The sequence below is a fragment of the Dendrobates tinctorius genome, unplaced genomic scaffold (assembly GCF_039654945.1).
Source record: "Dendrobates tinctorius isolate UK_male_01 unplaced genomic scaffold, ASM3965494v1 ptg000063l, whole genome shotgun sequence".
In the NCBI taxonomy this organism is placed as follows: Eukaryota; Metazoa; Chordata; class Amphibia; order Anura; family Dendrobatidae; genus Dendrobates; species Dendrobates tinctorius.
The window spans coordinates 28,553,037-28,577,920 of record NW_027361731.1 but is presented as its reverse complement, the minus strand read 5'-3'; the positions used below and the strand labels follow the sequence as shown (position 1 = coordinate 28,577,920).

Sequence of the window (24,884 nt, the reverse complement as noted above, 5' to 3'; positions counted from 1 at the left end):
CACTGCCCCCTGTACCGCCCCCACACTGGAGGATATTGTCACTGCCCCATGTACCACCCCCACACTGGAGGATATTATCACTGCCCCCTGTACCGGCCCCACACTGGAGATTATTATCACTGCCCCCTGTACCGGCCCCACACTGGAGGTTATTATCACTGCCCCCTGTACCGGCCCCACACTGGAGATTATTATCACTGCCCCCTGTACCGGCCCCACACTGGAGGATATTGTCACTGCCCCATGTACCACCCCCACACTGGAGATTATTATCACTGCCCCCTGTACCGCCCCCACACTGGAGGTTATTATCACTGCCCCATGTACCGCCCCCACACTGGAGGTTATTATCACTGCCCCCTGTTCCGGGCCCACACTGGAGGTTATTATCACCACCCCATGCACCGATCCCACAAGTGGTACTATTATCACCGCTCCATGTACCGGCCCCACACTGGAGCTATAATCACAGCCTCGTGTACCTGCCCCACACTGGAGATTATTATCACTGCCCCTTGTACCAGTCCAACACTGAAGGATATTATCACTGCCCCATGTACCGCCCCACACTGGAGGTTATTATCACTGCCCCATGTATGTGCCCCACACTGGAGGTTATTATCACTGCCCCATGTACCGCCCCCACACCTGGAGGTTTTTATCACTGCCCCCTGTACCGGCCCCACACTGGAGGTTATTATCACTGCCCCATGTACCTGCCCCGACCTGGAGGATATTGTCACTGCCCCCTGTATCGGCCCCACACTGGAGGATATTATCACTGCCCCATGTACCGCCCCCACACTGGAGGATATTGTCACTGCCCCATGTACAGCCCCCACACTGGAGGTTATTATCACTGCCCCATGTACCGCCCCCACGCTGGAGGTTATTAACACTGCCCCATGAACCGCCCCCACACTGGAGGTTATTATCACTGCCCCATGTACCACCCCCACACTGGAGGTTATTATTACTGCCCCATGTACCGCCCCCACGCTGGAGGTTATTAACATTGTCCCATGTACTGCCTCATGTACCACCCCCACGCTGGAGGTTATTATCACTGCCCCATGTACCGCCCCCACACTGGAGGTTATTATCACTGCCCCATGTACCGCCCCCACACTGGAGGTTATTATCACTGCCCCATGTACCGCCCCCACACTGGAGGTTATTATCACTGCCCCATGTACCGCCCCCACACTGGAGGTTATTATCACTGCCCCATGTACCGCCCCCATGCTGGAGGTTATTAACACTGCCCCATGTACCGCCCCCACGCTGGAGGTTATTAACATTGTCCCATGTACTGCCTCATGTACCACCCCCATGCTGGAGGTTATTATCACTGCCCCATGTACCGCCCCCACACTGGAGGTTATTATCACTGCCCCATGTACCGCCCCCACACTGGAGGTTATTATCACTGCCCCATGTACCGCCCCCACACTGGAGGTTATTATCACTGCCCCATGTACCGCCCCCACACTGGAGGTTATTATCACTGCCCCATGTACCGCCCCCACGCTGGAGGTTATTAACACTGCCCCATGTACTGCCCCCACACTGGAGGTTATTATCACTGCCCCATGTACCGCCCCCACGCTGGAGGTTATTAACACTGCCCCATGTACCGCCCCACACTGGAGGTTATTATCACTGCCCCATGTACTGCCTCATGTACCTCCCCCACGCTGGAGGTTATTATCACTGCCCCATGTACCTCCCCCACGCTGGAGGTTATTATCACTGCCCCATGTACTGCCCCCACGCTGGAGGTTATTATCACTGCCCCATGTACTGCCTCATGTACAGCCCCCACACTGGAGGTTATTATCACTGCCCCATGTACCACCCCCACGCTGGAGGTTATTAACACTGCCCCATGTACCGCCCCCACGCTGGAGGTTATTATCACTGCCCCATGTACCGCCCCCACGCTGGAGGTTATTATCACTGCCCCATGTACCGCCCCCACACTGCAGGTTATTATCACTGCCCCATGTACCGGCCCCACACTGGAGGATATTATCACTGCCCCATGTACCGGCCCCACACTGGAGGATATTATCACTGCCCCCTGTACCGGCCCCACACTGGAGGATATTATCACTGCCCCCTGTACCGGCCCCACACTGGAGATTATTATCACTGCCCCCTGTACCGCCCCCACACTGGAGGATATTGTCACTGCCCCATGTACCACCCCCACACTGGAGGATATTATCACTGCCCCCTGTACCGGCCCCACACTGGAGATTATTATCACTGCCCCCTGTACCGGCCCCACACTGGAAGTTATTATCACTGCCCCCTGTACCGGACCCACACTGGAGATTATTATCACTGCCCCCTGTACCGGCCCCACACTGGAGGATATTGTCACTGCCCCATGTACCACCCCCACACTGGAGATTATTATCACTGCCCCCTGTACCGCCCCCACACTGGAGGTTATTATCACTGCCCCATGTACCGCCCCCACACTGGAGGTTATTATCACTGCCCCCTGTACCGGGCCCACACTGGAGGTTATTATCACCACCCCATGCACCGATCCCACAAGTGGTACTATTAGCACCGCTCCATGTACCGGCCCCACACTGGAGCTATAATCACAGCCTCGTGTACCTGCCCCACACTGGAGATTATTATCACTGCCCCATGTACCGCCCCACACTGGAGGTTATTATCACTGCCCCATGTATGTGCCCCACACTGGAGGATATTGTCACTGCCCCATGTACCGCCCCCACACCTGGAGGTTTTTATCACTACCCCCTGTACCGGCCCCACACTGGAGGTTATTATCACTGCCCCATGTACCTGCCCCGACCTGGAGGATATTGTCACTGCCCCCTGTATCGGCCCCACACTGGAGGATATTATCACTGCCCCATGTACCGCCCCCACACTGGAGGATATTGTCACTGCCCCATGTACCGCCCCCACACTGGAGGTTATTATCACTGCCCCATGTACCGCCCCCACGCTGGAGGTTATTAACACTGCCCCATGTACCGCCCCCACACTGGAGGTTATTATCACTGCCCCATGTACCACCCCCACACTGGAGGTTATTATTACTGCCCCATGTACCACCCCCACGCTGGAGGTTATTAACATTGCCCCATGTACCGCCCCCACACTGGAGGTTATTATCACTGCCCCATGTACCGCCCCCACGCTGGAGGTTATTATCACTGCCCCATGTACCGCCCCCACACTGGAGGTTATTATCACTGCCCCATGTACCGCCCCCACGCTGGAGGTCATTAACACTGCCCCATGTACCGCCCCACACTGGAGGTTATTATCACTGCCCCATGTACTGCCTCATGTACCTCCCCCACGCTGGAGGTTATTATCACTGCCCCATGTACCGCCCCCACGCTGGAGGTTATTATCACTGCCCCATGTACCGCCCCCACACTGGAGGTTATTATCACTGCCTCATGTACCTCCCCCACGCTGGAGGTTATTATCACTGCCCCATGTACTGCCCCCACGCTGGAGGTTATTATCACTGCCCCATGTACCGCCCCCACGCTGGAGGTTATTATCACTGCCTCATGTACCTCCCCCACGCTGGAGGTTATTATCACTGCCCCATGTACTGCCCCCACGCTGGAGGTTATTATCACTGCCCCATGTACCACCCCCACACTGGAGGTTATTAACACTGCCTCATGTACCACCCCCACGCTGGAGGTTATTAACACTGCCCCATGTACCGCCCCCACGCTGGAGGTTATTATCACTGCCCCATGTACCGCCCCCACGCTGGAGGTTATTATCACTGCCCTATGTACCGCCCCCACGCTGGAGGTTATTATCACTGCCCCATGTACCGCCCCCACACTGCAGGTTATTATCACTGCCCCATGTACCGCCCCCACACTGCAGGTTATTATCACTGCCCCATGTACCGCCCCCACGCTGGAGGTTATTATCACTGCCCCATGTACCGCCCCCACACTGCAGGTTATTATCACTGCCCCATGTACCGCCCCCACACTGCAGGTTATTATCACTGCCCCATGTACCGCCCCCACACTGCAGGTTATTATCACTGCCCCATGTACCGCCCCCACGCTGGAGGTTATTATCACTGCCCCATGTACCACCCCCACACTGCAGGTTATTATCACTGCCCCATGTACCGCCCCCACACTGGAGGTTATTATCACCGTCCTCTGATACAATCTCTGCTGATTCACAGATACACGTGGGAGGCATCAGGAAAACAGGAAAAAACACTGATCCTGGCAAATCTCCCAGAGGAACAACTTGTTTTTCCTACTTTAACAAATTCTCTGATTATAATATTAAAAATAACGACAATTAAAGAGAAAAATAAGAAATATACAATTAAGTGCTGCTAAAAATTTAATATACTGTTGAGAAGCCATAGGGAGCATTATGGTATAACCTGGGCATCTCCCATGTATAGTTACTGTATATATGTACAGCCGGTTTAACCTGGGCATCTCCTGTATATAATTATATGTACAGCTGGTATAACCTGGGCATCTCCTGTATATAATTATATATGTACAGCTGGTATAACCTGGGCATCTCCTGTATATAATTACATATCTACAGCCGGTATAACCTGGGCATCTCCCATGTATATAATTATATATGTACAGCTGGTATAACCTGGGCATCTCCTGTATATAATTATATATGTACAGCTGGTATAACCTGGGTATCTACTGTATATAATTATATATGTACAGCTGGTATAACCTGGGCATCTCCTGTATATAATTATATATGTACAGCTGGTATAACCTGAGCATCTCCTGTATATAATTATATATATTTATAACTGGTATAACCTGGGTATCTCCTGTATATAATTATATATGTACAGCTGGTATAACCTGGGCACCTCCTGTATATAGTTATATATGTACAGCCGGTTTAACCTGGGCATCTCCTGTATATAATTATATATGTACAGCAGGTATAACCTGGGCATCTCCTGTATATAATTATATATGTACAGCTGGTATAACCTGGGCATCTCCTGTATATAATTATATATGTATAGCTGGTATAACCTGGGTATCTCCTGTATATAATTATATATGTGCAGCTCGTATAACCTGGGTATCTCCTGTATATAATTATATATGTACAGCCGGTATAAACTGGGCATCTCCTGTATATAATTATACATGTACAGCTGGTATAACCTGGGCATCTCCTATATATAATTATATATGTACAGCCGGTATAACCTGGGCATCTCCTTTATATAATTATATATATATACTTCTGGTATAACTTGGGCATCTCCTGTATATAATTATATATGTACAGCTGGTATAACCTGGGCATCTCCTGTATATAATTATATATGTACAGCTGGTATATCCTGGGCATCTCCTGTATATAATTATATGTACAGCCGGTATAACCTGGGCATCTCCTGTATATAATTATATATATATATATATATATTTCTGGTATAACCTGGGCATCTCCTGTTTATAATTATATATGTACAGCTGGTATAACCTGGGCATCTCCTGTATATAATTAAATATATACGTCTGGTATAACCTAGGCATCTCCTGTATATAATTATATATGTGCAGCTGGTATAACCTGGGCATCTCCTGTATATAATTATATATGTACAGCCGGTATAACCCGGGCATCTCCTGTATATAATTATATATGTACAGCTGGTATAACCTGGGCATCTCCTGTATATAATTATATATGTACAGCCGGTATAACCCGGGCATCTTCTGTATATAATTATATATGTACAGCCAGTATATCCTGGGCATCTCCTGTATATAATTATACATGTACAGATGGTATAACCTGGGTATATTCTATATATAATTATATATGTACAGCTGGTATAACCTGGGCATCTCCTGCATATAATTATATATGTACAGCTGGTGTAACCTGGGTGTCACGGGGTCCTTCTCTGATACCACACAATCAACAGAGCAAGGGAAGTGTAAACAATCCCAAGACCTTTATTACAGGAAAAATTAGAAGGTCCATAAACAATCCACCACACTGAGGATACAATAGTCCAGAACAAGAATGCAGTCCAGAAAGAGGATAAAATGGGTCCTTCTCTCTGGGGTGCAGTCTTCACGAAGCTTTCCACACAGGAACTGACTTGTCCACCTCCTCTCCTCCCCACCCTCTTCCTTGTGTACAGCTCCTGCCCTCCCCAGCCCCCTCCTTATGTCCAGGGGTAGTCAGACAGGTTAAGGAGACAAAGTAGCCTTGGGGATTAAGGAACTGCAGGGGGTCATCAAGAGACAGATACAGTCAGGCTATAGACATACCAGGCAACAAGAAACATGGATTTTTGTGAGTACTCACCGTAAAATCCTTTTCTCCGAGACGCTCATTGGGGGACACAGAGACTGTGGGTGTGTGCTTCTGCCGCCTGGAGGCCGACACTAAGTGTACAAAAAAAGAGTTAGCTCCTCCTCCGCCGCATACACCCTCGCCCCTAGGCCGGGCGTAACTCAGTTTAGTGCATAAGCAGTAGGAGAACGCGCCTTAAACTCAGGCAAGAAACTATATGTCTGAAAAAGGGGCCACCCTAAACCTTGTACAAGGAATTTGTAAAACTCAAAATAAGTAAATGCCAACTGGCTGATAGGGTGGGTGCTGTGTCCCCCAATGAGCGTCTCGGAGAAAAGGATTTTACGGTGAGTACTCACAAAAATCCATGTTTCTCCTTCGTCTCATTGGGGGACACAGAGACTGTGGGACGTCCTAAAGCAGTCCTCTGGGCGGGATCTTAGCTCACCCAATCCATGCTAATTTGCGCCCCTGACTAGAGGTGCGCAACTGCTGCCTGGAGAATCTTTCTTCCCAGGCTTGCATCCGAGGATGCCTGGGTATGTACGTTATAATGTTTGACAAACGTATGTAAACTGGACCAGGTAGCTGCTTTGCATACCTGCTCCGCTGAAGCCTGGTGTCGTAGTGCCCATGAGGCACCCACTGCCCGTGCCGAGTGAGCCTTGATCCCTGCCGGAACCGGCGTGCCACTGATTTGATAAGCTTCTTGGACCGTCAGGCGAACCCATCTGGCCAAAGTCGCTCTGGACGCAGCGAGCCCCTTCCGCCGTCCCTCTGGAACCACGAATAGAGAATCTGTCTGGCGGAATGGCGCCGTCCTTGTCACATACCTCCTAAGAGCTCTTACCAGATCCAGGGTGTGCAAAGCCTTCTCTACCCTGTGCACCGGTGCCGGGCAAAATGAAGGTAAGACGATGTCCTCGTTGATATGAAATGCAGACACAACCTTCGGCAAGAAGGGGGGAGCTGGCCTTAAAACTACCTTATCCTTATAAAAGGTTAGGAACGGTGGTTTACAAGATAAGGCCGCCAATTCCGAAACCCGCCTAATAGACGTTATGGCTACTAGAAAAACGACCTTTCTGGACAGGTAAGGCAAGGATACCTCTTGCAATGGTTCGAAAGGGGCCTCCTGAAGGGCTCTGAGCACCAAGTTCAGGTCCCATGATTCCGTCGGCGCCTTATAGGGGGGTACTAAATGTGCGACCCCTTGCATAAACGTCCTAACCTGCCAGACGGAAGCGACTTTTCGTTGGAAAAGTACCGACAGGGCCGAGATTTGCGTTCTGAGGGAACTCGGGGCCAACCCTGCGTCCAGCCCTGCCTGTAGAAAAGCCAGTACGTTGGGGATCGAAAAAACCAGAGGAGCCACTTCACGATCCCTACACCAACGGAAGAAAACTTCCCAAGTTCGATGATACACCCTCGCCGAGGAAGGCTTTCGGGCACTCACCATCGTGGCCGCCACATCGCGTCTGAATCCTGCCTGTGTTAACAGCCAAGATTCAATGGCCACGCCGTCAAACACAGGGCCCCTAAGTTCGGATGGCAGATCGGCCCCTGGGACAGTAAGTCCGGCCGATCTGGAAGACGCCAGGGTACGTCCACCACTAGTTGGACCAGATCTGCGTACCAGGCCCGCCGGGGCCAGTCCGGGGCCAGCAGAATTGCTGGAACCTTCTCTCTCCTTATTTTCCTGATAACTCTTGGAAGCAGCGGCAGCGGGGGGAACAAGTACGGGAGACGAAACTGGCTCCACGGGAGCACCAGCGCGTCTGCTGCGATTGCCTGCGGATCGAGGGATCGAGCAACGAACCTTAGTACTTTGGCATTCTCTCTGGATGCCATAAGGTCCACGTCTGGTGTCCCCCACCGTTGGCAGATCTGCTGAAAGACCTCGGGGTGCAGGGACCATTCCCCTGCCGCGACCCCCTGTCGGCTGAGAAAATCTGCCGCCCAGTTTTCGACTCCTGGGATGTGCACCGCTGAAATTACCACGCGGTTCTTCTCCGCCCAACGTAGTACCAGTCCGACCTCGCGCATGGCTGCCTGGCTGCGCGTGCCCCCTTGATGGTTGACATATGCTACTGCTGTAGCATTGTCCGTCTGGACGCGCACCGGCTGGTGTCTCAGGAAACACTGAAAATGTTGTAGGGCCAATCGTATTGCCCGTATCTCCAGAATGTTGATCGGGAGAACTATCTCCTGAACGGACCACCGCCCCTGGGCTATGTGACTCTGGAAAACTGCTCCCCAACCTTGCAGGCTTGCATCGGTCGTCACCACCAACCATTGTTCCGGGGGAAAGGGTTTCCCCTGGACCAGAGACGAGTCGCGAGTCCACCACCGGAGAGAACTCCGTACCAGCGGAGACAACTTGCACCGATGACTGAGAGACAGCAGCCTCCGGTCCCATGCTGTCAAGAGCGCATGCTGAAGCGGACGGAGATGGAACTGGGCAAACGGGATTGCTTCTATCGCCGCCACCATTCTGCCCAAAACACTCATGCCATACCGGATGGACCTGGAGCCCGGCTGTAGAAGGTTCCGTATCCCTTGCTTGATTTTTTGCGCCTTGTCCTGAGGGAGGATCACCAGCCCCCGGGAGGTGTCGAAAATCATGCCTAGGAACACAATTTTTTGGGCTGGAACCAAGGACGACTTGCTCCAATTGATCAGCCAGCCCAGACGGGCCAGGGTATCCAGAGTAATCCTGACATTGTCCTGGCACTCCTGAAACGACGGCCCCTTTACCAAAAGGTCGTCCAGGTAAGGTAACACCGCTATGCCCCGTGCATGCAGGATGGCCATAACCACCGCCATTATCTTTGTAAAGACTCTGGGGGCAGTGGCCAGACCGAAGGGCAGAGCCACGAATTGGAAGTGACGTCCTCCGATCGCAAATCGCAGGAACCTCTGGTGTGGGGGGAATATCGGAATATGCAGATATGCATCCTGCACATCGATTGAGGCCAGGAATTCCCCTGGATCCATGGCTGCAATGACCGAGCGGAGGGATTCCATCCGGAATCGCCTGACCCTGATGAATCTGTTTAGGATCTTTAGATCCAGAACCGGCCTCACAGTCCCGTCTTTTTTGGGGACCGAAAAAAGATTGGAGTAAAACCCCTGCGACTCTTCGCTCTGCGGCACTGGGGCGATGACCCCTTTGAGCTGTAGCGACGCTACAGCCTGTAACAAACTCTTCGCCTGCGAATCTGTTATGGAAAGTCGCGAACGGAAGAATCGCTGAGGTGGCCGTCCGACAAACTCTATCTTGTACCCGGACGATACAAGTTCTGCCACCCAAGAGTCGCGTGTCACTGCGACCCAAACGTGGCTGAACCTTAGTAGGCGTCCGCCCACTCTGTCGTCCGTAGGTACGGAGTGCCTCCAGTCATTTAGCTGGAGGTTTTTGGGGCTTGGCCCCCTTCGCTCTGGGTAAATGGCCTCGGCCTCTACCCAGCGGATTGGCCCTGTAAGAGACTTGTCTTTCCCTACTCTGGCCATCGTTTGCGGAGGAGTATGCCCTGGCCGAAGTCCCCCCCCAGGGGCTACGAAAGGGCCGAAAACGCCTTTGCGTTTGCCTGAATGCCGGGCGACTTCTCTGCTGCGGAAGGAAACTACTCTTCCCCCCTGTGGCTTCTGAGATAAGCCTATCCAGCTTCTCACCGAACAGTCGATTGCCCTGAAACGGCAATGAGGTTAAGGATTTTTTAGAGATAGAATCCGCTTTCCACAGTCTCAGCCATAATGCACGCCTAATGGCGATCGCATTCGCCGCCGCCACCGCCGAACACTCGGCCGCGTCCAGTGAGGCGCTGACAAGATAATCACTTGCTCCTGACATCTGATTTGCCACCTCTAAGACCTCCGCGGGGAGATCCCTGTCCTGGAGGGCCTTATACAGAGCGTCCCCCCACGAAACCATGGCCTTAGCCACCCAAGTCGCCGCAAAGGAGGGGGCCAGAGCCGACCCTGCTGCCTCATATACCGAGCGGGCAAGCCCGTCCATGAGGCGATCAGTTGGGTCCTTTATAGAGGAAACACTGGGTATCGACAATAGCGATCTTGATGCTAAACGTGACACCGGAGGATCCACTACTGGCGACTCTACCCAAGCCTTATGGAGCTCAGGAGGAAACGGATACTTTGCCTGCAGCGCTTTTTGCATTGCAAAACGCTTATCCGGGTGATCTCTATGTTTCTGGACTAGCTCCTCAAACTCCGGATGCGTGGCAAATCTTCTATGTGGTCGCCTGGATTTCTTAAAAGAGACCTTGTGACCTGAGGCTGTGGGCAAATCGTCCTCGATCTCTAAAGTCTGGTTGACTGCCTCAATGAGACTGTCCACCGAATCCTGGAACCCCAGACTCTCTAGATTCCAGGCCTCTTCCTCCTCTCCTTCATCCTGATCGCTCCCAGAGCTTAGTGACGGGGAACGGGATGCCCTAATACCCGCCGCCGAAACCCCGGAGGGTCCGGCCGACGGGGAACGAACCCTCTTGATATGAGCTTGCCTGGTACTGGAGCGACCTCTAATGGTTGGAGGGTCCTGAGACGAGGACGAGCTCTCTTCCGCTGGCAGACCCCCCTCCCTGTTCCTGCCCGGGCCCTGAAGGGATTCAATTGCCCTTGTAAGGGACAGCATAGACTGCGATAAGGACACCGCCCATTCCGGGGGGTCCTGACCCCTGGGTTCAGACACAGTGGGGGGCTCCTGGGCGCGCTCCGACTCACAGGCTTCACAATATTTACCCGCCTGTGCCTTTGGCAGCCTGACCCCACAGGACACGCAAACCGTGTAAAGGAAAGAGTGAGCTTTCCCTTTGGCAGACATACTTGCACAGGCTGAAGGCAGAGTAGAAGGAGGAGGAGGGTAACCTCTTCCTTGACAAGCAGCGTGGTTCTCCACACGGAGTTACACTCACCCACCGGCTCCTGTCCGCAGTACCCCTGCGTGGATGCGAGGTGTTAGGGCGGAAGTCTCTGGGATCTGTGCGCCCGCCGTTTCTCTGACCTCCTGCCCTATATCGCACGTCTCCGCATTCGCCGCCGCCACCGCCGCGTCAGCGGGCGGGACTTCCGGCTACCACCGGAAGTCAGCGGGCGGGACTTCCGGCCACCACCGGAAGTCGGCGCGCGGCCTCGCGCGATACTCGCGGCTCCTCTCGCCAATTTGCGGTGCGCTCCCGGAGCAGACCCATATATTAAATAGGTGAGCAGGACCATTCGCCGTGCAGGGTGGGGGGGGGGGGTCTGGCTCTGTCGGTTCTACTCGCGGCCTCTTCCCCTGTACCGGAACCCCCGCTCCTGGGCGCTCTTACCTGCGCCTCCGATTCAACCCCCTGGACTCACAACCAAGGGGTGGACGGGGCCTCCATACACTGCTGCTGTAGGAGAGGAACAACGTGGAGGCTGACCACTGGTTCTGCTCACACGCGCCTGATGAAGTTTGTGGGGAAACCGAGTCCTCTAATCAGGACGCGTTGCCCCTCTTTCGTTAAAAAATAGATGTCTGGAAAAAAGTCCCAGATGTGTCCCTCGGTGCGGGAGAGGACACGTGGAGGGTTACTCACACGTGTTCGCCCGTTGGTGATTTGGGGAGATCGGATCCTCTCTATAGGATCCGTCGCCCCTATCTTATCTTCATAGAAAAGAAGGAAGGGAAAAGAAAAAAAAAAAAAAAAAATCTAGTCTGGAACTCCAGACTGCGTGTGCCTCCATCAGACACTAAGCAAAAACTGAGTTACGCCCGGCCTAGGGGCGAGGGTGTATGCGGCGGAGGAGGAGCTAACTCTTTTTTTGTACACTTAGTGTCGGCCTCCAGGCGGCAGAAGCACACACCCACAGTCTCTGTGTCCCCCAATGAGACGAAGGAGAAAAACACTATGAAAATCAGTGAAATAGAAATATCCACAAAATGATATCCACATAACATATCACACCATCACAACCTCTCCCCCCCTATAATAAGTGAGCACGCCATGAGGTCTACACAGACCTCTGGCCTGCTCACTTTAGTCCACATTGCTCAACCATTTATAGTTCCTTGTACAGTGGCAGGGGTAGGTCGGCCTGGGGAGCCTATGGTTGTTCTTGTCGAGACAGTCCATCGGCGTTCTGGTGTTGGCTTCCCCACTTGTATTGGATGGAGAAGCTGTAGGGTTGTAAGGACAAGCTCCACCGCAGCAATCTTCCATTGTCCCCTGATACACGGTTCAGCCATGTGAGGGGGTTGTGGTCTGTAACAATTGTAAAGTCTCTGCCATACAAGTATGGCTGCAATTTTTTTAGCGCCCATACGATGGCAAGGCACTCCTTTTCAATAGTGGCATAGGCAACTTCCCGATCCAGTAGTTTCCGACTGGCAAAAGCAACAGGATGTTCTCCTCCGGCGGCGTTCACTTGGCTAAGTACTGCCCCAATCCCAAAGGTGGATGCATCTGTCTGCACGAGGAACCTGCGTTTATAATCCGGGGCAGCCAAGACAGGAGCAGTGACGAGGGCAGTCTTTAACGCTGAAAAGGCATCCTTGCATGCCATCGTCCATGTCACATTCCTAGGCATGTTCTTGCAAGTCAGGTCGGTTAGGGGCTTGGCCAAGGTGCTGAAGTTAGAAACAAATTTGCGATAGTAACCAGAAGTTCCTAAAAATGCAAGTACCTGCTTTTTTTTCTGGAGTCTACACCAGTTGCTAATGGCTTCCACCTTGGCAGGCTCAGGCCTTAGTGTCCCACCCCCTACTCTTTGCCTGAGGTACTGCACCTCAGCCATCCCTATTTGGCACTTATCAGGGTGAATGGTCTGTCCTGCAGTAAGGATACAGTCTAGCACTATGCCCAAGTGTTTAAGATGTTCCTCCCAGGTTGTGTTAAAAATGGCAATGTCATCCAAGTAAGCACAGGCAAAGTCCTGACATAGTTGTAACAGTCGATCTACCAGTCTCTGGAAAGTAGCGGGAGCAGTTTTCATCCCAAAGGGCATTCCCAGGAACTCATAAAGTCCAAATGGAGTAATGAAGGCTGAGCGCTCCCGAGCGTCCTCCGTTAGGGGTATCTGCCAGTACCCCTTGCTCAAGTCTAACGTGGTCACAAATTGGGCACTGGCCAGACGATCCAATAGATCATCAATCCTGGGCATGGATAAGCATCACTCTTGGTGGCATCATTTAATCATCTGTAATCAACACAGAATCGTATTGTACCATCCTTCTTGGGGACCAGGACGACAGGAGAGGCCCAAGAACTGTGAGATGGCTGAATAACTCCCAGTCATTTCATCTCCTCCAGTTCGTTCTTTATCATGCCTTGAACAGCCTCTGGAACCCGGTAGGCAGCCTGCTGGATGGGGCGTTGTCCGGGGGTTTCCACATGGTGGCTGGTGAGAGTAGTCTTCCCCAGCTTTGAGGAGAAAGCAGCAGCCCTCGGCCTTAGTATGGCGACAATATCGTCCTTTTGTATGTCCGATAAATGGGAGCCCAGGGGCACTTGTTCCAGTTATCCTCCCGCTTGGGTAACCTGGAGGAGATCGGGGAGATACTCGTCGGCGGTGGTATCACTAGGGGGGTGGCAGACAGCTTGAACAGGCAGAGATCGGTCGTGGTAGTCTTTCAGCATGTTAATATGGATGGTTTTCTGTCGTCGACCACTAGAGTCCAGGGCAATAACGTAGTTAGTGTCATTAATTTTCTTGACAACCTGATAAGGGCCTTCCCACACTGCTTGAAGTTTGTTGGCAGGGGAAGCAGTAATCATGAGCACTTGTTGTCCTTCCATAAATTCCCGGTTCCTGGCATTACGGTCATACCAGGTTTTTTGTCTGGACTGGGCCATTCGCTGATGTTCTTTAGCCAAGGTAGCTAGCTGGGCGAGAAGGTCTCTGAACTCTAGAACATAGGGAACGATGGGCATTCTCCCTCTAAATGTTCTTCAGAAGAGTGAGAGGCCCACGGACCTTCCGGCTAAACAGGAGAACCCTGTGGACTCTTGGGGAACCTCCCGATAGGCGAAGAGGAGATGTGGCAGGTACTTTTCCCAGTCTTTTTCAACGTCAACAAAAGCCCTCAGCATATTTTTTAGGGTTCCATTAAAGCATTCACATAGTCCGTTGGTCTGCGGGTGGTATGGGGTGGTGCGAATGGCTCGAACACCATAGGTATGCCATAGGGACTGGACCATATCTGACATGAACTGAGTGCCTTGATCCGATAATATTTCACTAGGAAACCTTACACGGGTAAAGATGGTAACAAGGGCCTTGGCTACCTTTACTGCTGTAACACTGGACAGGGCCACAGCTTCAGAATACCTAGTGGCATAGTCCACCATGGTCAGGATATATTTTTCCCCGACCGGCTGGGGTGGGCCAGAGGACCTATGATGTCGACAGCTACACGTTGAAATGGTTCCTCAATTCTGCGCAGGGATTGCAGGGGTACCTTATGTCGAGCTCCTGGATGCCGCATTAACTGGCACACATCGCAGCTGCGGCAATAATGGGCTACCGACTGCGAGACGCCCGGCCAGTAAAAACTTTGGGTGAGTCTCTTTTCAGTCCTTATTCTCCTTGATGCCCAGCCAAGGGGACGTCATGGGCCAGTTGGAGTAGCTGTGCCCTGTACTTCTGAGGGACAATAAGCTGCCTGATCACTGAGTCAGGGTTGCCCTGGTCACTGACCTTTTTTACACGATGATACAGTCCGTTTTCTTGAGTGAAGCCATCCCCATTATCTCCCCATTATGTGCCCAGTTTCTGCCTTTCGCCTAAGGGCAGCTAAGGTAGTGTCCCCCTCTATTTCTCTCCTAAACTCCTCTCGGTCCCAAGACTCTCCGAATGTAGTAGCAGCGAATGTATTGCTTACCGACTCTGATGCGGTTCATGGTGGTTGCTCCCCGGTGAGGTCCGGATGATGTAGTGCTTGAAGGGCCTGTAGTCGGGTGACTGCTCCCACAAATTGGCACTGTAACTTCCCCAATGTCGTTACCAAGGAGGATATCTGCAGGTAGTCCACCCATAACTCCAATCCAACACAGTTTTTCTCCACAACCATAATCCAAACGCACAGAAGCTCGCTGTATATATTTGCGGGCACCCCCCGCCAGGACAATGGGAATTCCCGGGCCCTGGTAAATTGCCTCGGGTCGAACCACACAGGGGTCAGCGATAGTCAAGAATGCCCCCATGTCTCTAAATCCTGACACTTTGTATTCATCAATTAAGACATCCTGCAGGTGGCGTTGCTGTTGCTCTGAGTAGCTAAAGGACAGAGGCCGGAGTCCGTACACTCCAGGATGAGTATCTATGGTGCCGTGGACGGTGGTCCACTCTGGTGGGGGTGGTGGTAGCTCTTCCTCAGGCGGGGTGGAGTGCACAAGATGCACTGGACGAGGAGGGGCTGCTTGGGGCTCCCTCTGAATCCTGGAGAGACAGCCAGACTGCAAGTGTCCAGGTTGCCCACACCCATAACACCTCCTCTCTGTGATACCCCCAGGTCATGGTCGTAACTGTTGGGGCCTAGGATTGTGAGGCGTGATTGTCATCGGCTTGCGACTAGGTGGAAGGGCAGATATAATTGGAGGGGGACGGGGCACGGGAGCAGGCCGTGGTTCATTGTCCAGAAGCCTCCTCCATTCCGGCCGTATAGTAAGGGCTTCATCGGTCAGGGCTGCAGCTCTATCCACGGTACAAGGCGTGCACTCCCGGACCCATTCCTGTACCTCTGCAGGGCACTTGGCAAGAAATTGTTCTATAAGGAACGCCTGTATAACATCTTCCACAGTAAAGGCGTTTTCTGCTTCCAGCCATCTCCGACATGCCTGGGACATCTTATGTGCATGCATCCTAAACGATCCTCCCGTGGTGCATGGGAGGTCTCGGAACTTGGCCCTATATGAGTCTGGGGTGATAGCATGGTAATCCAGGATAGTCCGCTTTACAATGCTATAATCCCAATTCCGCGGTGCGTCAATGGTTCGGTAAGCCTCCGCCATGCTTCCGTTCAGGAGCCCCACTAACAACGCATCCAGCTAGAGTGGGGCACCTCCAACACAGCACACTCTTGCTCAAAGTCCTTGAAGAACCCCTCCACATCTCCGGAAGCCTCATCAAATGGCTTAAACTCTGTCCGGGTGATCCGTACAGGCTCCTGGATCGTTGGGGTTACACTCCACATTGCGTTACTCCCTCTTTCAAGCTCCATTGCCTCCTGTCTCCGCTGTGCCCGGCGGGCAGCCTCCTCCTTGTACTCCTGAGAGATGCCGGGGCCCAGAACCGCCATCTCTTCTTCATATCACACCAACCACTGGTTTTTTTGGATGGGGATCTCTGTCTCCAGTGCTCGTCCTTCAGAGATCTGGGAGGAGGTGGCCGGGCTAGCACCCACCAGTAGGTCAATTAAGGAATTTTTAGTCAGTCCCTGGTAGTTCAGGCCCAGGTCTCTGGCTCTCTCCTGTAATCTGGACACAGTCCAATTTCTGTACTCACTCTGTGTGGGTGGTTCTCCATTGGGTTACGCTCTGTTGATCCTACCACTGCCACCAGTTGTCACGGGGTCCTTCTCCGATACCACACAATCAATAGAGCGAGGGAAGCGTGAACAATCCCAAGACCTTTATTACAGGCAAAATTAGAAGGTCCATAAACAATCCACCACACTGAGGATACAATAGTCCAGAACAAGAATGTAGCCCAGTAACAGGATAAAATGTCCAGGGAGATGGGATTCCAAAGCTCTAGCACCAGAGGATAAAATGGGTCCTTCTCTCTGGGGTGCAGTCTTCACAAAGCTCTCCACACAGGAACTGACTTGTCCACCTCCTCTCCTCCCCACCCCCTTCCTTGTGTACAGCTCCTGTCCTCCCCAGCCCCCTCCTTATGTCCAGGGGTAGTCAGACAGTTTGAGGAGACAAAGGAGCCTTGGGATTAAGGAACTGCAGGGGGTCATCAATGGACAGATACAGTCAGGCTGTAGACATACCAGGCAACAAGAAAAGCACTATGAAAATCAGTGAAATAGAAATATACACAAAATGATATCCACATTGCATATCACACCATCACACTGGGCATCTCCTGTATATAATTATATATTTACAGCTGGTATAACCTGGGTATATTCTATATATAATTATATATGTACAGCCGGTATAACCTGGGTATCTCCTGTATACATATATATGTAGTATAATGAGTGGTGGTACTCGTGTTTATACTTGTGTTCTTGTCCATATTGTGTGTTCTCCTCGGTGTCAGTGGACGGGACCCTCGTTTCCCCATGTGTCGGAGTCTTACCGGTCAGCAGGGTCCTCTCTTCCTCCAGCCTGGTCAGGCATTCTTGCTTGTACTGCTGCCACTTCTTCAGGATGTCCTTCAGCACAGCTCCGCTGACCTAGAGGAGGACAGTGGTGTTTAGTGACATTGTGCTCACGGAGGCAGCGACGTCTCGGAGCCAGGACCCGATGGAGCTGCTACATTTATGGCAGATTTTATTGGTGTGATACATCCCTGTAACGAGCCCAGCTCCACAACCCGGCCATCTATAGTCTGTTGCTACATTACGTCTGTCTACGGAGATCCGGGCGGCTAGTAAGGTGGCCACCATGGCAGCTCCCAGAGAAAAACGTACCCAGGTTTTGCCAACTCCTGAATATGTCACATTAATCGCTGCCCCTCAGGGGCAGGAGCCAAAGTGCCTTCTGACAAACCTAGTTCTGCTACATCACTGGGTTCTGCTACAACACCAAACACCAAAAGTGCATCCTCAGATAAACCCAGCTCTGCTACATCACTGGGCTCTGCTACAACAACACAAGTGCATCCTCAGAAAAACCCAGCTCTGCTACATCACTGGACTCTGCTACAACAACACAAGTGAATCCTCAGAGAAACCCAGCTCTGCTACATCACTGGACTCTGCTATAGCAACACAAGTGCATACTCAGAAAAACCCAGCTCTGCTACATCACTGGGCTGTGCTACAACACCACAAGTGCATCCTCAGAAAAACCCAGCTCTGCTACATCACTGGGCTCTGCTACAACACCACAAGTGTATTCTCAGATAAACCCAGCTCTGCTACATCACTGGGCTCTGCTACAACACCACAAGTTATGTTCCTGACATATCGTGCTCTGACTTATTACTGAACTCTGCTCTAACATCACAAATGTGTCCTCCAACAAACCTAGCGCTGCTACATTGCTGGGCTCTGCAACATTACCAAAAGTTTGTTTTCTGACATACCCATCTCTGACTGACCACTGAACTCTTTTACATCATCACAAGTGTCCAATCTCTTTTTTGTAAGCAGCTGTAAAAGCCCTTTGTTTTAACTGCCTAAGAAAAATACGAACAGATTCCAGCTAATAAAATCATATTCTTTATTAATATGTTTTAAAATCAAAAAGACAAAAGAAAAAGAATAAGAATAAGAAAGCAATATGACAGAATGAAGGGAGGAACTTTCTGAGGGGGGCAATACTCAACAATAGGCTGTCTACTACAAGGAGAATGAGTCTTAATCCTATATATTACTTATAATTGTTGTTAAAATAGTTATACACAGTGCCAAGTGCAGTGTAAATATAGGTACAATAATAATAAAGGGAATTAAACTCTTCTATATATGTCCATGAAGAAACATCAATACGCCCGGTATAGGCCAAATGGAATGACAGAATAAATCAATAACAACCATAACAGGTAAAAGCAAATGTATTTATGTCAGCGACCTGTGTAAAGTGGAACAAGGTCCTGTTAGTAGAGAAGTCACCAGCTGATGTAGAAGGATGTTAAAGATGCCGGATGCCATGATGATAGATGACATGACCGGCGGTCAGATGGGTGGACGTAAATAACCCCCATTGAATGCTAATGTCACGATGGGCCCCGTCCAGCAAGTGGTCAGCGGATTTCTATAACCAGGTCAAATAAACCAAAGTCCGTAACGTATAAACCCAGCTCTGCTACATCACTTGACTCTGCTACAGTACCTCAAGTGTGTCTACCAACATACACCTAGTTCTTACCATTGAACTCTGCTGCAATACCACTAGTGTGTCATCTGACAAATGGAGCTCTGCTTCATCACTGGCCTCTGCTACATTACTAAAAGTGTGTTTCCTCACATACACCTAGTTCTTACCATTGAACTCTGCTGCAAAACCACAAGTGTGTCATCTAACAAACTTAGCTCTTCCACATCGCTGGGTTCTGCTACAACACCATAAGTGTGTATTCTGACAAACCCAACTCTGCTACATCACTGGATTCTGCTACAATACCACAACTGTGCCTTCTGACAAACCTAACTCTACTACATCGCTGGGTTCTGCTAAAAACCCCACAAGTGTGTCTCCTGACAGTTCCAACTCTGCTACATCACTGGGTTGTACTACAACACCATAAGTGTATCTCCTGACAGTCCCAACTCTGCTACATCGCTGGGTTCAGCTACAACACCAAAAGTGTCATACAGTCCCAACTCTGCTACTTCGCTGGGTTCTGCTACAACACTGTAGGAGGAGAGGCCTCCGCCGAGTACCCGGGCCGGAACTGAGGGGACAGTCTTCCAGGTTCCTGGGGTATCTGTTTTCAGGGAGCAGAGCAAGGGGATGGACTGCTGAGACTGACAGGGCAGTTGGGGGAGGAGTCCAGAGAAGAGGGGCAGGAGAGGGCCAGACTGTGTGAGTCAGCAGAACGAGGGAGAAGGAGGTGGAGACTTGGGGAGGGCCAGAGAGCGAGAGCAACGAGCAGCTTCCAGAGAGGAGGACAGCGACAGGAGGGAGACTCTCGGTGGACCGCAGAGAGATGGTGCCGAGCTTACCGACAAAAGAAGACTGCTGCCTCACTCCAGCTCTCGGCTACGGCCTCCTCACTGCTGCCCGCAGCCACCGCTGCTTCACTCCTGACCACGGTGGTGACTCCTCCTTTGCCCCCCCGTAGCTGCCACCTCCCCGCTCCAGTCCGCGGTAGAGACTGGGCCTGTGCCTGCTGCGGATCCTCCAATGCGGCCTCAAACTGCGCCTGTGGCCTACCAGCCACCACTTATCACCGCCGCCGCCAGTCCCTGTGAGGGAGTTGCGGCCTCCACCCTCCCACTCCCAGGCGGTATCCCGCTGCCTCCGCTGGGGGACATCCCGCCAAAGAACTCTCCGCGGGCCTGTTGTGCCCCTACTCCTCCTGGGCGTCGGAACGCCCGAAGACTACGCCAGATCTTCAGTGGCTGGGCCCAGTGGCTGCAACGCAGACACACCGTGGAACAGAATGCCGAGGGCCGTCATGACGGATAAGTGATACATAGTGACTAAGGACCCGTAGTCGGCCATTCCGCGGCCATATAGTGACCGGTCTTTGTCGGATTAGTCGTGTTCTCCCAATCCTTGTTTATGTGTATTGGCTCCCTGCGAGGACAACCACTGTTATTCTGTTGGTTGCGTAACAATAGCCCTAACGGCATTTATCTATAAAAGTTACCGTTTAAAGTCATTTCTGTCTCGCGTCTCATCACTGCATCCTGCGTACCTGCTATTACCACAACACCACAAATGTGTCTCCTGACAGTCCCAGCTCTGCTACATTGCTGGGCTCTGCTACAACATCACAAGTCTCCATCCACAAGTCTTACTGTCTCCAGCTCCTGTAGTGTTTGCAGGTACGCAGGATGCAGTGACGAGTCGCGAGACAATTAGGTGCTTTCTGTATTAACGTTTATAAGACTAGAGGGAACTTTCCTCAGTCCCGGCCTGATCACCAAAAGAAATAACATGGTTTGCCCTTGCAGGGGTTCTATACAAGTACACACAAAATGGGTAGAACACGACTACTTCCGGCAACAGCCGGTCACTATAGAGCCGCGGTATGGCCGACTACGGGTCCTTAATTATAAAGTCAACTTAGCCATCCAGACGTCCCTCACCTTTCGGGATGGTGGTCTTTCGGCGTAGTAGTTGCTGGGCCCAGTTGCTGAGGCGATGACGAAGTCTTCGCACTCTCCGCCACGCAGCTGACACTGGAGCCCCATAAGCTCCGGCGGGGTCCTTGGACGGTGGGGCCGCAGCCCTTGGCCTGGGGCAAGCGGCAGCGATGTGTGGTGGTGAATAATAGGCCACCTGCGCAGCTAACGGCTGCGACGGGGGGTCCGCGGTCAGCAGAGGCCCGGCCCCTGCTGCGGACCGGAGCGGGACAGTGGTGGCCGCCGGCGGTGTTGTACTTGCTGCGACCACTGGTGAGAACAGGGCAGCTGCAGGTGGCGGGGAACAGGCCGCAGCCGCGGGCTGGGGCGTGACGGCAACGGCCGCAGGTGACCGCGGGTAGGCCGCAGCCGCAGGCTGAGGGGAGGCGGCAGCGGCCGCGGGTTGAACTGGGGCTGCAGTGGCCGCGGGCTGGAGCGGGGCAGCAAGTCCCGGATAATCGCCTCGGTACCGTCTTTCTGGAGTCCTCGGGGAGCGTCCCCCCTGGCACTGGTGAGTCGCTCTCGCTTTCAGCCGCCTCCACGGTCTCCTGCTGTCTCTGTGTCGGTCTGCTGACTCATTGTCCCGGGAATTCCCCTCCCCTTTTGTACTGGTCCCTCCCCCAGCCCATCTGTCTGTCACAATGGTCCGTCCCTGAATTCTGCCCCCCGGGGACAGTTTCCCCCGGAACCCAGATGACGGCTCCTTTGGTTCCGGCCCGGACACTCGACGGGGGCCGTTCCTCCCACACTCCCTCTCACACAATTCCACCTCCGCATCTCCAGGTGCCATCCAGCCTCCATTGCCGTTCTGTCACTGCTGCATCAATGTCTTCAGTCCGTGCTATAATCCACCTTCCTCGCCCAGGATCCACCTCACGAGGGGGCATTTGTATTGCCCCTCATTTACTCTGTGATTGACAGGTCCTCTGTAGATACGACCATCTCATCTGATGAACCTAAGAACATTCTGTCGTATTGAATCTGAAACCGATGATAAATAGGTGACACTTTCAAGGAAAAAATCATTAATAAAATTTCCTCTTGGTCACAAGTCTTGGGAAGCTAAACAGTCAGTGACAGCCGGTGACCAGACCCTGAATGAAGGCCAAGTCTGCTTCACTGGAGAAGATTAATGACATTGGGGGAGGGGTGGTCTGCTGGACTAGGAGCTGTATTCAGCAGAATGTATAAGCTATTAGTGGTTTCCAGCAGAAATGTCTCTGGGCTTATCAGGACAAGGGTGAAAAATACAATATAAAAGTAAAGAAAAAAATCATACAGGGTTGTGAGCACAAGTAGTAAAAAAGATAGCCCCAAACCCAATATCTCATGGACATAATTCTTAGAAAAATTGTCCATCTACAAGAAATCCATCCGAGGTCCATTAATGTCTACTATTAAGCTGGACCAATTGTTCAACCTAGTACCTCCAGACCTCTTAGCTACACATATTTATAAAAGCTCCACTAACTTTCTACCAGTGATAATAGCCAGTCATGACCATAAACTCCAAAGCACTTTTACCAAAACATTAGTGTTATGTCTATCAGAACTTCATCATTGGGCCCACCAGAATCTACAATGAATTTGGTGTAATTGTGCAACCTAGTACCTTCAGGCCTCTGAGGTGTAAGAATTGAAGGCTTGACTGTCCAAATAGAGATGCTTAGGCTGTGGTCTACCAGTCATAGAGCTTGTCCATGGCCATAAACTCAATATCACATAGACCAAATTATTGGGGTGATCCATCTACCAGAAGTCCATCATTAGGTCCATCAGAGCCTTCAATGAATTTGGTAGAATTGTGCAACCTTGTACCTTCAGGCCTCTTAGCTACGCAAATTGAAGAATGCTCAAGTAGTTGTCTGCCAGTCATAATAGCCAGTCATTACAATACTCTTCAAAGGACATATACCTAATCATTAGTGTGGTATAGCTATCAGAAGTCCATCATTGGGTCTACCAGAGTCTGCAATGAGTTAGGTGTATTTGTGTGTATTAGGCCTCTGAGCTGTAAGAAATGAAGGCTTGATTGTCCAAACAGAGATGCTTAGGCTGTGGTCTACCAGTCATAGAGATTGTACATGTTCATAAGCTCAATATCACATAGGCCTAATCACTGAAGTGCTATATCTACCAGAAGTCCATCATTAGGTCGATCAGAGCCTACTACTAGCCATAATGGTGAAGCCTGTCAAAGACCTAAATGTCTAAGTCTACAAACAATGCTTTGATGAGGGTTTTTTTAAATTCCATGCCAAGATCTTGGGATATTGTGTATGGTAGACACTGGAGTTATTACGACAATTGGATAACCCAATGTCAGTCATGGTTGGATTGGTTCCAATCTTTTTACCAACTTTTGGACTTTTCTGAGATGTGGTCATGAAGGAGTCTTTTGGTAATCTAAGCTCAGTTCATCTGAACAGTGGGAGGATCGGGTCTTGAGGTCGTAATTTGGATGTTAAAATGTAGTTATTGGAGAGATTCTGAGTGGTTGACACTCATGTAAGACATTCTTCACTACTGGATGCCCGTTTTGATTCCACACCCTGGAGAAACCCATACGCACTATGAAGAAACAAGGAGTGAGAGGAGGGTTGTAGAAGTTAGTGATAGAACTGATACCTAACAATGATTATGTCATGCCCGCCATGTCTGATATGCTGCATGACCCCTGGAGCAGTGTGCAAGCGCACCTAACTGTCTTGCCCGTCATGTCTTGTGTGCTGCATGAACCCTGAAGCAGTGTGCACGCGCACCTCACTGTTATATCTGTCATGTCCGTTATGCTGCATGACCCCTGGAGCAATGTGCACACGTATCTCATGACTATTATGCTGCATGATCTTTGGAGCAGTATGCACATGCACCTCATGACTGATGTGCTGCATCACTCCTGGAGCAGTGTGCATGCGCACCTCACCTCATCGCTGCATGCTGCTGCTGTGTGCGCGCCCGTCTCTGCGCTGCCTGCTGTGATCGTCTCTATAGTCCAGCAGAATCTGATCCAGCAATCCTCTCTATGGTCCGGGAGGCCCTGATCATGTGACCCTCTCTATAGTCCAGCAGAATCTGATCTAGCAATCCTCTCTATGGTCCTGGAGGCCCTGATCATGTGACCCTCTCTATGTCCAGCAGTGTCTGATCCAGCAATCCTCTCTATGGTCCTGGAGGCCCTAATCATGTGACCCTCTCTATAGTCTAGCAGAATCTGATCTAGCTAGCCTCTTTATGATCCTGGAGGATTTGAACCGGAAGTGCAGGTGCTAATGCCCTATATCAGACCGCCCCTTCCTATGGTCGGGGCCTGAATATCGTGTTGCTTCCCTGCTAGGCTGCATGGTCCTGCTGGGTCGCTCCCTATATTCTGTGCCACTGCACTCTGCCCTGTTGTGCGTCTCTGCAAACGCTCTGTGCTTGTATTCTGCCTCTTGTTTCGTGCCATGTCTTGTGTTGTCTTTTGTGCCATGTTTTGTCTCTGCTATTCTTTGACTTGTAGTATTTCTCTGTTCTCTGCCTTTGCCTGTTTCGCCATGTCTTGTCTTTGCTATTCTGAGCCATGTAGTAC

At 51.4% G+C, this 24,884-nt stretch overlaps 1 protein-coding gene across 1 annotated transcript in view; it reads right to left on the bottom strand.

Moving 5' to 3' along the window:
- GLP2R (glucagon like peptide 2 receptor) overlaps positions 1-24,884 on the bottom strand; it is a 127,699-nt gene that overhangs the window by 55,263 nt on the left and 47,552 nt on the right. The window contains exon 2 of the mRNA XM_073579761.1: positions 17,653-17,749. Coding sequence (XP_073435862.1) covers positions 17,653-17,749 — 97 coding nt within the window. The remainder of the gene's footprint in view (positions 1-17,652; positions 17,750-24,884) is intronic.